The 14,807-nt window shown below is 39.8% G+C and overlaps 1 protein-coding gene across 1 annotated transcript in view; it reads right to left on the bottom strand.

Annotated features, from left to right (window-relative positions):
• Positions 1–9,305: 9,305 nt before the first annotated feature.
• Positions 9,306–14,807, bottom strand: part of SPAG1 (sperm associated antigen 1) — a 30,077-nt gene continuing 24,575 nt past the window's right edge. The window contains 5 exon segments of the mRNA XM_032222987.1: positions 9,306–10,652; positions 10,757–10,875; positions 10,878–10,921; positions 10,923–11,122; positions 13,172–13,336. Of these exon segments, the coding sequence (XP_032078878.1) occupies positions 10,521–10,652; positions 10,757–10,875; positions 10,878–10,921; positions 10,923–11,122; positions 13,172–13,336 (660 nt within the window). The 3' untranslated portion in view covers positions 9,306–10,520.

Below are 14,807 nucleotides of genomic sequence, written 5' to 3'. Positions count from 1 at the left end.
TTCGTTCATTATTCTGAATGACGTTCTCCTCCTCCAGAGGTCTTTCATATCTGCTTTATTGGTGTTGGAGTAGCAGAACCTCTCTACAAGAACCGGGTTTCATACTGGGAAGGACTGTACATCATACATAAGCTTTATAAAGCAAAAGATGCCAGATTCCAGTTCTTTCCAGTTAAAATTGGCTATTGTTAATGAATGTGAAGATGCCTTTTAGATGTAATCTCTGCTCAGTTTTGCCAAACTGAGTTGATCAATGCATCTACTTGTTATAAAGTATCTTCCTATGTGTGAGTCCAACAGGTGGAATTAATTGAATGTAGACTTTCCATTCTATGTAATCACCAGCCTTTCTTATGTAATTGAATTGAAATTGGTTGCAGGGAGGAGACGATCTTCACTAATTGACCATATTTCAGATCCATTCTGTTGTAAAAGGGCCACCAGTCTTATTTTAAGGCTTATATTGGTTGTCTTGATTTGGACAGTAATGTTTTTTAGAAGTTTCTTTGCTGTGGATGAAAAGTTATCAGTCATAATTTAATAGTATAAAGTGCTAAGTGCTAACTTTTTAAATATCCTACTTAATAAAGTTCTGAAACATAACATTCATTAGAATGACCACTATATTTTGCATCTCAATATACTAGGCTGCTGACACATGTTATTTTATTCAAGTTTCATTTAGAATTCAGGCTTATTATTATTTCTCTGTAACATCCCCCATATCCGAAGAAATAACTGAATCGAGTATTGAGAATTAAGACTATTTCAACAAGAAAACAAAGTAGTTCCAGTGTGTATGTTTGATATCCTTTAATTTGCATATGGAATTTACTTCATGCAACTAATTTAAATCAAATTAAGAAAACCGCCAAAGAAAATACCATTGGAATCACTAGAGGATGGGCAAAAGGGCATTATTTAGCTCTCTACCTGGAAGGCAGGTGTTCAAAATCCTTCGTATTCTAAGAAGGAAATTCCTTCCTTATATTCATGGGATACTGAGTAGGCTAGAGGACAAGATAGTCCTTGTTTAGTGAATCCCAATTGCGATTGGAACCTTAGTTGTTAAAGTGGGGCTAAGTGAAACTGCATTGTGCTTATGACTTACTTCAGCTTTACAGATCTGCAAAAGATGTAAACGGAGTGATCGCAAATTACTTTTCATCAGTTTGTAACTGAATAATTGCTAAATGAGGCAGTTGCTCAATGAGGATACCCGTTGTTCAATTTTATTGTATAAAATTACCAGCAAAAAACCATCAGAAAAAAATAGGACAACATATATAAAAATAATAAACAGAAAGGTTGAATAATGTGGATTTTTAATGTCTGCACTGATGAATTCTCTCTCCTCCTGCAGGATTAAACTGATAAGTCTATCATTGAGTGAATCAGAATGGTATATCCTGGTAAGTTCTACTACGGTTTCAGTCACCAAGATGGAATTGTCATGAAAGGAATATTCTGCAATACCACCCCTAGAGAGAGTCAGTAGAGATTAATTATGCATCTCTAGTAGACTCCAATGCATAAAAACGTTCTTAGGAATCTTACACTAAGAAGGCCAATTTGCTTGCTTGCAAATTTCTAGAGAAATCGAGAGCTCCAGCTGAATATTGACTCTCCCAATCCATCTAGTTGGCTCCCAATCAAATGTGAGATTTTATAGAAGAAAATACATATGCATCTTGCCATACCTCTATGTTGTCCTACGACAGAGTTATAAATTATTTGGATGGAGGATTAAAAAATATCACATTTGCAGATGACACAAAAATAAGATTCCAAACTTTCCTAAGGAAACTCAAGATTCAAAAGAACTTTGACAAGCTGGAACAATGGGTAGAATCCAGCAAGAGAATTTCAACAGGCCCAAAAAAATATCTTGTGTTTGGAGAGAAAAAAAGACAAGAATATGGAATGGTCAAACCATACCAGGCAGCAGTATTATAGTATGTAACAAGGGAATCTCGATTTCTTAAAGCAAGTTTTAAGTCTGTGTGTCTAATGGTATAAGGGGTTAATCTTTCCTGAAGAAATCCAGTGGAAAGGAGACACAGGGCAGATAGCAGCAATCTCCGGTCAGTGCAGGGGGCGTGGCCAGCACTGTGACATCTCGTGTACAGACACACGCTGCTCTCTCCTGCATGCCACACTTGTGCACGAATCATCATCAGGTTCTGGTTCTAGGCTTTTCACACTTTTCATTGCAATTCATGTTAGCATCGTCATTCTTCAATCGTTATGTTATGGCTCCGTGAAAGTGCATTAATTCACCAGACAGTTTCTGTTTCATCTGTGGTGAATACCAGTGTTGAAGCAAACAGCAGAATATTACAGACTTTGTGAAAAAAGTACTTTGCATACTTTGGACTAAAAATTGGAGATCAAGATAAAGTTTGGGCGCCTCATAAAGTGTGCAAAACGGTGTGTTGAGGACCTCACGGTAAGAAAAAATATTTCCATTATGGGATTCTTATGGTATGCAAGAGCAAAAGAACCATAGTGATGACTGTTACTTTGTTCATGCGATGTGAAAGGGTTAATTCCAAATGGAAGCATTCCATTTCATACCCCAATCTTCACTCAGCAATTTGGTCCCATCCCCCATGGCACAGATATACCGTACTCAAGCCCCCTGCTACCTTGGAAGAGATACCTAGCGCCAATGAAGGTGAACTCATTCTTGAAACCAGATGACAAATCAAGTTCTGACTTTAAAGACCAAATTGTTTTCCTCAGGAGGAATGATTTGGTAAGAGACTTGAATCTTCTCAAAGATGCTGCTGAGTTACTTGGATCAAGGCTGAAAGCAGGAATTTATTGTTGGCAGGAGTTCACTTCATGGTTCAGACATCGTGAAAAGGAATTCGTTCCTTACTTCGCCAAGAAGACAAAGTTGGTTTATTGCATCAATGTCGAAGATCTGATGGGTCAATTTAAAATCCAATATGATTCAGAGCAATGGCGTCTTTTTATAGATTCTTCAAAAAGAAATCTCAAAGCAGTTTTACTCTACAACAGTTTTTACGCTTCCATACTTGTAGGTCATTCCTTACACTTGAAGGAAACCTACAAGAACTTGAATTGGTTCTTCGTAAACTTAAATATGAAGACCATGGTTGGCAAGTGTGTCGGGACTTGAAGGTCTTGTGCATGCTACTCAGGCACAAGCTGGGTGTACCAAATACCCTTGTTTTCTGTGTCTATGGGATAGTCGAGACTGACAAAATCACTGGACCAAGAAGAGTTGGCAGCCAAGGGTGCTAACAAGTCGGTGAAAAAAAATGTCCTCCAAGAAACTTTGGTACCTTCCCATAAAGTTTCTTCTATCACCTCTCCACATAAAATTGGGATTGATGAAGCAATTCGTAAAATCACTTCCAAGAGATGGAGAAAGCTTCAAATACTTGATCACCAAGGTTTCCATGCCTGTCGGAGGCAAATTGAAGGAAGGTGTGTTCGTCGGACCAGACATAGAAGGCTTATAGTTGATCAAGAGTTTGTCATAACATGATGGATCCTCAAAAGAAGGGTGGATTGCATTTAAAGAAGTCGTACAGAAATTTTAGGCAATAATAAAGATCCTCACTACAAAAAGATTGTCAGAAGAATGCTGAAAGCAGTTCAAGCTTTAGGTTGCCTGATGAGTTTGAAACTGCATTTCCTCCAGTCCCACCTTAAACTACTTTCCTGAAAATTTGGGAGCTGTTAGAGAGATGGAAAGGAGATACCAGGGAAAATGGAGCATTAAAAATGAATGCAGACTACTGTTGAATGCTTCAGAGAGACATTTCAGATGCTACTCACGACCGTAAATGCCCAAGAGAGCCTCACAAGGAAGAAGAATCGAGTTTAGTGTGTGTAAGTGAGCTCATTTCAGTTCAAAAAAAGATTTTCATGAAAATATTGTAATAAAACTTTATTTTATGTGTATTTCCATTTATTGTGAGGTATTGCCTTATTTAACATAGTTACCTAAATTTTTAGGAAATGTGATGTCACAAAATGGAGGTCATTTTCAGATTCAGCGCACCAAAAAACATAAAGATTACGTGAATAACCAAAACAGCTCTCGAAATTTTTTTTTTGCAGACCTGTTTTATAATAGTGACCAGTTTTAGAACACTGAAATTTAGAATGCTCAGTAACAAACTAGAACATGTTGAATTACAAGCAAACAGATTTTGTATGGACGTAGGTTTTCTTCATGAATGATGGAATAGACTTTCTGGAAAGTGGGTAGGTTGTTTCACTAGGAAACATTGAATGGAGGATGGATGAGCTTATCTCTTCGACACATTGTAGTATGGATTTCCTACCCAAGGAAGGACTTTGGACTCAAGAATTGTCTCCAAGTTCCTTCCAAACATTCTAGCATTAGTACCGTGATTGATGTGAAGGTACAGGTTGGTGATCATCCTCTGTAAATGGATTTTTCTCTTAGTGTAAGCTTCATGAGAATTAGACTTCTGGTGTCTCTTCTGACTCCTTCCTTTTTTTCTCATTGAATACAAAGGCCGAGAGTGAAAAAGATGCAGGTAGGCAGAGGTAGCAAAAGGGCAGGATTCACTTGAGCTTCTGGATATGACTTCCTTGCCTTTCTTCTTATGTGCTCTGGAACAGCTGTTGTTCCGTTAAGTGGCTTAACATTGAGTATACTACTACTGTTGAAACTGCCTTACTTGTGGAGAAAAGATGAGGGTGAAATTTCCCATATTTTGTGTGAGTAGATGTGCCCAACACGAACTTATTTGATGGAAGCCATCAGCTGGATTGTATCTACACTCCAAAGAGGTCTCCCCAGCCCTGATCAATTCTCATATTGCCATTCTGGTGGAGAGGAAGAAGCAGAATCCATCTCCTATACTTGCTACTCCTATGCTGTCGTGCTAACCTCTGCAAACAATCCTGTTGTCAGATGGCAGGCATTATTGATTCGACTCAATGTTAACCTGGTTGTTGAGGGTCCCCTCTATTGATGTTGCCCAATGTTTCATATAGGTTGCTGGAAAGTTACTGCAGTTGATTCCATCTCCTTGACCATTGTTTTGCTTTGGTGTTCAGAAGCAGTTGCTGGAATGGTCAACTGGGCTGTTCTGTTTCGGTCAGGACGTGCAGTCACTAGAGGCAGGAGGCGGGGCCTCACCAGTCTCCTCAGGAAAAAGAATTTAAATATTTTTAAAAAATATTTACAAGCCAAGAATAGTTGCTACCAGATTCCAAGTCACAGAGGCTTGTGTCTGCTTAGTGTTAACCAAAGCAGGAGGCGAGAGAACAAGGGCCTCCTTTCATAAGGAATTTGTCACCTTCTAAAAGTTAAGAAAGAGTTAAAAGGCAAAAAAGGTTCATATGCAAAAAAGGCACTAATTCTCCCGCCTCCTGATCTGGGAGCAGCGAATCATGTCTGTTGTTGCAGTTGAGCACGCTTACGTTGGTGGGTTATTTCGGAGGGGCGCGCTTCAGAGGAGAGGAGTGGGGGAGAAGGAGAACCCTCTTCACCCCTCTCCAATTTTCCCAGGGTCCAGATTCCCTTCGCTGCAAGCCTTGCCGTCTCTTGCATCCCAAAGGTGGGTGGGTGTAGGAGCTTTGGTGGCTCCAATTCTTCTCGGGGGGGGTGTCTTCTGGGGCTGCTGGCTAGATAGACTCCCGAGGAGCAACCCCTTCCCTCCTAGTCCCCCTGTGGGTGTCTGGAAACGTCCACGTATTTCAGTTAGCCATAAAACGCTTAGCCGGGGGTTTCCTTACAAGAGCCAGGTGGGAGAACCCTCGCTTCTTTCTTGTGGAGACGGGCACTTTGCATCGCGGGAGCTGCCAAGCGCCTTTGCTGCAGACCTGGGCGCTTGGTGGCTCCCGCGATGCAAAGTGCCCCGATGCCGCCGCCCGCCCCGCTGCCCGGCCTGTGGCCGCTGCTTCTCCAGGCTCCAAGGAGGCCTGCGGCGTGGCTTCCGAGCGATCCGCCGGCTTATCCAGTTTCTGCCCAGCGCCTCCTTGCAGAAGCAGCTGCCGTGCGGCAAAGCGGCCCAAGGCGGCAGGAATGCCCCACTGGGCGCGGGGGGCGTGGTGGCGGCAGCGGCTGCTTTAAGCGCTGCCTTGTCTCGCAGCCGGGGCCACTCCGGGCGGGCGGCCGCTGGCATGCGCTCCTGCGAGAGCCTCTGCGCAGCGCCGGGAGGCCGCAGAGAAGCTTCGCTCCACTTCTCACTCAGCCTTCCCTCAGAGGCGATCCGGGACTTCCAGCGGCGGAGCCTGGAGAAGCAGCGGCCACAGGCCGGGGCAATGGGCGGGGGGCGCATCGGGGGCGGCGGGGCACTTTGCTGCAGACCCGGGCGCTTGGCTGCTCCCGCGATGGAAATTCCCCCCCCTCCGCCACCGAGGCCGACCGCTGCCCCACTGAGCTGCTTCGCAAAAGGATGCTCAGCTGAGCCTCACCAGGCATAAACCTCACCGCACGTCACTGGTTTCGGTCCATCTTGCATGCCACTTGCAACACCATTCAGGGCTTGTGATTGACAGAGTCTCCATTCCTGGCCTTCTATAGTGCTGGGTTCTTGGCATTTATGGTTTCTGCACATCTCCCACACACTTTACAAGTTGCCTGGGCTTCGCCTTTTTCTGACATCCCACAATATCTTATCTCCTGGATATGTACTTGAAATGTAATCCTGCTCCTTGGCCGCATATTTTTTTCCTGCCCTGGTCCTCAAAAGCATGGCCAGGAAGAAAACTTGCTCCTGTTAGGAGGCAGAAAGGATATGCGGTAGAAAATAGGCATTTAATGCACAATCCAGCTAAAAAGATGCCATTAATGCTTTCCCATTGCTTCTTTTGGTGATGAAGAATGATTTGGTTACTAAGGCTTAGCGTGTAATTAGACACATCTTGCTTTTCACAGGTGCCTCCTTGTGTTCAAGTAATATCCTGTCCTGATTGGTAGGTTTACTTCACAGCAAACGTAAGGAACCACATTTGTGAATCAGAAGCAGGCAATACCTAGTCTCTCCCTCACTTGAGATTGTAGTTAATTAGGATCTATGGACTATAGATTCATGTTTGTGCTAAATGACTATTGTCACCCAGTAATATATACACCTCATGTTACTGTTAAGTACTGCTAAGGGAATTGATACGTAAACTTTTCATGCTTCATATAGAATATTCTTATCATTTTAAAAGTATTTAATATTTCTATGTGACAATATGATACAATTTGAGAAAGCCTTTTAGGTACTAAGAAGAAAGTCTTATTTTGAATATATTGCAGATTGAAACTGGCCAATTGTATTACTTCCTTACCTTTCACCCAATTTCAACAAAGTTCCTTCCTCAGAGTTGTTCTACAACTTCCCTCTGCAATACCATACAAATACCTAGTCTTCTTTTTAGATAAGAAAGTCAATATATCATTTGCAAAGTTTGGAAAACAACCATGAACATTGATAAAGAACTGGTTCTTTTGACAAATTTTGGCCCATTTGGCATTTATTAGGCTATTATTTATTCCTGGTTTTGATCTTTAACTTGATATCATTAAATGTACATACCTTTTATTTTTATTAAACAAGCTTATTCTTTTATGTGACTGCAGGATCCAAGCTAGGAAAGGAAGCTGCTGCCATAATTGGAAAAAGCTTATTCTTTGTTCTTACTCTACCTCTGACGAAATGGAAGGACACGTGACTTTCTCTAGAAAGTATTGAGCCTGAAGTTGTAACTCTTGATTGTGGATGTTTTAAGCAATTATTTCCATTCCATGCTTTTCAAAGCTATACATTAAAATTGCTGTTCTGAAAATATCTTGGAATGGTAAAGTCATGTTTTAGAACAAGTACAGGTTTGGCTGATAAACTTACTCTTACTTCAATGCTGTATTTGAGCAGCCAGTATTTATATTTTATATTATCTAAAGAATCTTTAGTTTGGTTTGTGGTTGGGGTGGCATACTTTGAAAACAATTGCGAGGACGGATCTCATGTGAGCACAGCAACATTCTGTGGTTGATTAACAGAGCCTCTACTTTCCAGTTTCCGCAGCTATTTTGAGGAGTCACATCAACTGTAATAATGAATCAACTCCTTACTGTTTCTCAACTTCAAGATTCAGGGAATCCAACTCTCAGAATTTGTCACCTAGCATACTGGGGAGAGTTCTGGGAGCTCGAAGCCATGCAGCTTTGAGATGGTTGAGAAATACTGCATTTTTAAAATTGAAATGCTAACATTTGGATATTCTGATATGTAAATGAGATTATTTGTACTGTAAACTCGCAGAAAATATTCTCTCTCCCCCTCTCCGGCATTCACAGAAAACAGCACAGAGTTCTGTTCCAACAGATTAAAAATGCTATGATCATGTACCCAAATAGTCCAATAAATCAAGTAATGAGTAAAGAATATCATTGGCTATTACTGCTAGCTGTTTCAAAACCATTTTTCTCTGGGTTTTGATACTCCACTGACACTCTTGCCTGAAAGATTTAGGGATGCTGTTAAGGACAGAAATATTATTTTCAAAGCAAATCAGGACTTGTTCAGTGAAATCTCTCCATGGAGAGTGGAGATGACAGCTGCAGCAAAAACCAAAGAACCAGTGAGTAGACTGGTTTTTGGAACCTCTCTGGGCAAGGAAAAGGAGATTGCCCAGATGTGCTTTGGAGGACTCCTCCCAGGAAACCTCAGGACAGAGGGTTTCCATAGATTTGACCACCAGGAGATGTTGGGGTCTTTGAAAGGATACTACGTTTTTAACTTTGCTACTAATAAAAATTGCCTATTTAACTATCTTAATACAGTTACATCTTTGGAAAGAAAAGTTTCACAAGCCACAATGTTTAAATGTATGGAACATCAAAGATGCATTGATTTAGGAGAGGCTACTGTAGCCAAGGCCAAGTTTGAATCTCTCTTAATAGCACATATTTTGTTTTTATACTAGATTATGATGGTTCCCCTAAAACAGAGATGGGGAACTATGGCCCATTTATGATTTGTGGACTTCAACTCCCAGAAGACCTGAGCCAGCATGGCTGGGTCACGAATTCTGGGAGTTGAAGTTCACAAATCATAAAAGGGCCATAGATCCCCATCCCTGCCCTAAAAGATAAACTCCAAATTGAACTGGTACTATCAATTAAATTGAACACAGTTTGTGAAGCAAAGTTATATTGTAAATCCTTAAACACCCAAAACCAGTTTCTATGTTAGAGACCAAATATTCACCTCAGGAACCGAATAACCAGTATCCTATAAAATATTTTGGGGCACTCTGGAAACCAAGTTGTTAACAAATATAAAATATGCCCAATATCTTTCTTTTAAAATATTTATTCATTAACAAGTATTTTTATATCATCAGCTCAATACCTTATTACAAAAACTCTTCAAGGGAAACAATTCAAGTGGATAAGCTCTTAACATATTTTTTTTTTACAGTTTCTAATCCAAGAAAACATTTAATTCAAAATAGCAGAAGTACCAATAGTACTTATGTACTAGTTCCTGTAATATAATTTGGATTGCATACTATTAATAAATTAGTTTTCCAGTTTAAATATAATAACTCTATTGCTTCAAAACATTTTTTTACACATTTTGCTTCATCTTTGCTGTCCTGTAGTAAATCACTAGCTCGGAGGAATCTCCCTTTGTATATTCAATGGAGGCAATTCAGAGAAGATTCAAACATCTCCTTTTGCAACCATCTGCTAAAAGGTTCACACAGCTGTACACATTCAGAACCCTCCAGCATGTTAATTCCTGTAAGAGTAAGGCAAGAAATGATTCAGGGTTTTTCTTAAAAGCCATACTCAACGTAAGCCAGATAAATTTGGAACAGCAAATGAAAGCAAAACTGAAGTTGAAATATACTGTAGCTTGGTATGCATAGTGTCCATACTTTTCCCAGCTGCAAAAACAAAGTGCTATCACCGGGTTACACTTTCATAGTCTTCACACATGCCCACTTAAAATAAGACTCATTTCCTTATTAATGGGGCTTATTCAAGACCTTGTCATTGCAGTGTCAATCACCATGTTTGAACAGTGTTTTCTTTATGAAAAATCCCCTATACTAGAAGAAAACGAAACAAAAACAGCTACATTTGAACACTTTCCATATAAGTAGTATTGTTTAAATCCCTTCATAAAAGGATATTTTAGACTATTTCCTTGGCCTTCTGGGATTGTGTCCTTGTGACTCACGGTTCTCTTCCTTAAGGAAATACAGAGACATTTTCCATTCTTGTTCCTTTCCTATCTAAATGAGTCATTCATCTAAGTCCGTCCTACTTCTAATCTATTTGTTGATATAAGTGCAGGTGCCAAAGAGTAGGGAACATTCCCATAAATAAAATAATTGTAGAATGAAACATATACAAGGTGAGGGAGGCTGATTATCAAAGTGTATGTAAAATATGCAGCATATTAAATAACCCAGATAAAACTATTTGTTTGACTTTCCTTGGTGTAAGATGGACATACACATTATGCCTATTTGCATGGAGTACTTAAAAAAGAAGCTATTTACAGTTCAAAGGTTTTCTTAAGATTCTCAAGATCATTTGAAGAAAATGGTTGGTCTTGCACGTTGGAAAGAGAAGCCAGTAGCTGCTGAACCTGTTCTATTTCATTCTTACCAAGAAGTGTCTGCACCACCTGAGCAAAAAAAAGTATGTGCACTTAATTAGTACTTAAAATGACATTTACCTAAATACCAGTGTTATTTGAAAAATAATTTACCCTGAAGACAATCTGCTCACCTTAAATCTTTCAGCTTTACTTAGGTAGAAAAGATGTTGGTATACCAGATTAGGGTTTTGGCAGAACACATCTGACTGCAGAGCTTGAATAATGATGAGGAAAATATCTCCTTCTAATTGTTGCTTAGTAGTACTGGCAAATCTTTTGGCTCAATCATTGCTAAGCTCTGCACAAGCAGCAATGTCCTTACTGGCATTCACGATGTTGATTATCTGCCCAAATTCATAGGCATTTGATGGCTTAGAAATGGTTAGCTTTTCTGAGCTATTCAATGGCATGGTTGTTCCAAGCTCCTCTTTAGCATTGCAAGGGTTTATTGCTGTATTTGAAGAACACGTTTCTGTATCTTCCTCTTGTTCATTTACCTTCACAAAAAATAACCATGCATTTGGTCAGCCTTAATAAATACATACAAAGTAAAAAAAAATAATTACAAAACCAGGAGTCAAGCCATAAGAACTTTTGCAACCACTTAAAAGACATTTAAATGTGTCTTTGGAGAAGTTCATTCATAATGATCATATTTTCATTTATTCCTTCCTAGATTATCTTCCAAATGTTCCTGCTCATATATAAAACTTGCAGCTGATCACAGAGAGGCTGATTGAATTATTCTCTAATGCCCAATTCTCAAGAGATTGCTAATTTCATGGGAAAGTTTCATATGATTTGTCCAAAGTGATTTGGTTAGTAATCCATTATTTATAGTTCACTTTTCTCCAAAAATGTCAATCGAGGGGGCTAACAGTAATAACAATAAAAATACACAGATTAATTGAAAGCACAACTAAACTTTAAATATTATATAGCATCCATAAAATACCAAACCAGGAAATCAGCTCAGCAGTTTTGTTGCAAAGTCCTGCTCAGAGGAATAGACAAAGCATTAACAGAGATCAAAGTCTGGGTGAAATCATCAGAGGCCATCTATTATTTTTCTCTGAAATTGTTTCTCTAAGGAATAAAATAAAAACTCCCACCCATTTCTAAGATGTTAAATCTTGGGCAGATTGGCAAGTTAATAGGATATTTCAAAAGATCTGGTTCCCAACTCGTAAAAAGCACCATCAGCTTTGAATCATGCCAGATCAGAAACAAACTAGTGGCTATTTTCATCACAGAGTATAAGCTGTTTATAATTGGCTCTAGTTAGGAGTTGAGCCTGCATTATATATAAACTGAAGTTTCCCAAGGGCGGTCTTGCATGCAGTATGTTAAAACAGTGCAACTGGGATGTAAGCAGAATCTATATTGTGACTGAATCTTACATGCTCAGGAACAAACACTAGTTTTAGTGGGGGGGGGGTTTCCTGAACCCCATAAAAAATTGCCAGTGCCCAGCAGTGGTGGGTTTCGGCTCCTGTTGCAACCAGTGCGCTGCAATGGGAGCTGGGTGCACCATGGGCATGTGTGCTATGCACGCATTCGCACCCATCACCTGCGATGCTCCAGCTGCTAGGTAGATCATTGGGCAGGCGCTGTATGCTGCACGCGTGTGCGCAGATGGCCCGTTTCTTCAAATACAGGTAAGGAACGAGGGAAGGTGGTGGGCCCTCCAAAGCATCGTTCTGGACATTGGCTGCTGCTTCCGGCAGGCACCGGTATGTGCGTACCGGGGTGTACCGCCTGCAACCCACCACTGGTGCCTGGACCACAGACTCCCTAACTAAGAAAGAGATTTCAAGAGAAATACAACTTCCTCCAATAGAGGTAGAATCCTTCATGACCAGCTACACACAAATTTTGACTTATCTGGATTGGGATGCAGTTTGTTTGCGTTCCTCTTGTCCATTATTAATCTCAGCTATTGCAGTAAAATTTAGAACAGCCTCATTAATATCAGGAAAAAAAACATGGAAGTGGTTGTTGCCTTCACATGGGGCATAGCAAATCCAAAATTTATCAGTTTAAATATACATTAAACAATATCAGGGAAACAAAGGCAGTGTATTATCCTGAGAGACATCACAGACCAGTGACTAATGTATTGAAGCGATATCTTCCAGCTCCACTTTTTTGAAATCAACTTGAAGGAGGACAGTTTCTAACTTACATCTTAACAAGGTCATGAGTCAACTATTAGTGTTTCATCCAGGGATGCCTTCAAACTCTCTCCAGCTTTCTATCACTGACAATTTATTTTGGGGTTATTTCTCTATTGAAAAGTTTATACCCCTTGTGGGAACTTTATTTTGCAGTGGACAATTTTAATCTGGCACATGACCAAAGTGGGGAAGATTAAACTATAAAAGTGGAGTTCAAACTGACTTCTATATTTCATGCTGCATATGCTTACAAAAAATCTCCAAACTGCCAAATGTATTTGGAGAATGTATCAGCTAAAAATAAAGCTACAAATAAAATCTAGCAATTTAATCTAAAGCTTTTAAGCCACTGTGGTTTTTCTTAAATACCTCTTGGATTTCAATTTTTTTCCTTTGCTTTGGCTGATTGTTGGCTGTAAATTCACGTCTAAGTTTAAATAGTTGAGTTGCTTCGTCCAATTCCTTCTGTGCTTCACCAATACTGGAATCAATTAGAAGAACTTTATTCAGATCTTCAATACTAGCTTCATAGTTCTGAAAGTTAGAAAAACCAAGCATTGGCTTAAATAAGAAATTGTTGGAAAAGTTATAATATTTACTTATAGTCAGAAAAAATAACCTGGATTCTTACTTTCATGTTTTTCTATTTTTCCCCAACATTTTCTAAATGTTACTATATTTATAGCTATTTGCTGGACTAATCTTTAATCCAGCAGGGATATTCTTATGTTCTTAAGGAATCCATTACTGTGGTGAGTGATCTGCTATATAAGCTTTTGGTCATCAAAGTAAGGAGGAAGCTATGTTATCTCTGTTACCAAGACCTCATGTAATTTAAAAAAAACATATACCAGGTCTATTAGCAACTATATAAAAGATTCATTTTATTTAAGATAGGGTCCTAACAATCATTCCAAAAGCAATATAGTCCTTCACTTATGACTATTCACTTAACAATGGTTTGAATTAACAGACGTCTGCAAGGAAAAAAAAGTCATTTATGAACTGAACTCAAACTTATGGCTGTTGCCCTGTCCCCTTGGTGACAATTGCAATTTGGGCACTTGGCAACTGGTATGCATTTATCACTGATTGTAGCATCCTACTGTCATGTGATTATGATTTGCTTTTTTTGGGGGGGGGGGCGCTAGTTTTGCCAGGAAAAGGTGCCATTAGCTAAGCTGGATTTGTATTTACAACCACGTGACTCAACATACAACCATAACAACTTATAACATAGATTCCATTCCCAGTTGTGGTCATAAGTTGAGAACTACGTGTGGAGCAACACCTAAACTTGTGAAACTATAAACAATTGTTTCTCCAAATATCCCGTCACTATGCTCTCTTTTTGGCTTTTATATCCTGAGAATTATTATCTAGCATGCCTCTGTTTACACTCCAATAGTTTCCTATGAATTCCAGGTGCTGCAGTTGCAGGAGTTCTTCATTTATAAATCAGCTAAATGTATCCACTGCCTTTTAGTTTCTACTGAACTCTAGCAGTTGCGGTTCTACCACAAAACCGCGGACGACAAAATCGCGGTCGACGAAAGTGCGTATGTGACGTCATCACAGCGCGACGAAAAAGATCGAAAAATGTAAAAATAAAGCTAAAACCTTCCCCTAACCCCCCCAAACCTAACCCTAAACCTAACCCTAAACCTAACCCTAAACCTAACCCTTAACGTAACGAAAAACCTAACGCTAACCCTTAACCTAACGCTAAACGTAACGCTAACGCTCTAACCCTAACCCTAACCCTTAACCTAACCCTAACCCTAACCCTTAACCTAACCCTTACCTTTATGTGAATCGGCTTGCTGTAATTTAATTTTTATTTCAATTTTCGATCTTTTTCGTCGCGTTGTGATGACGTCACATACGCGATTTCGTCGACCGCGCTTTTGTGGAACGCGCTTTTGACGGGTCACGGCAGTTGCACCTATAATGGCTGTGCCCTCTTAAATCTGCCCTGCCAATGAAAGGGCAAGTCCTGGAGGTA

The sequence above is a fragment of the Thamnophis elegans genome, chromosome 8, assembly GCF_009769535.1.
Source record: "Thamnophis elegans isolate rThaEle1 chromosome 8, rThaEle1.pri, whole genome shotgun sequence".
Lineage (NCBI taxonomy): Eukaryota > Metazoa > Chordata > Lepidosauria > Squamata > Colubridae > Thamnophis > Thamnophis elegans.
Note: the sequence above shows the minus strand (reverse complement) of the source record. Positions and strands in the feature narration are given on the sequence as shown.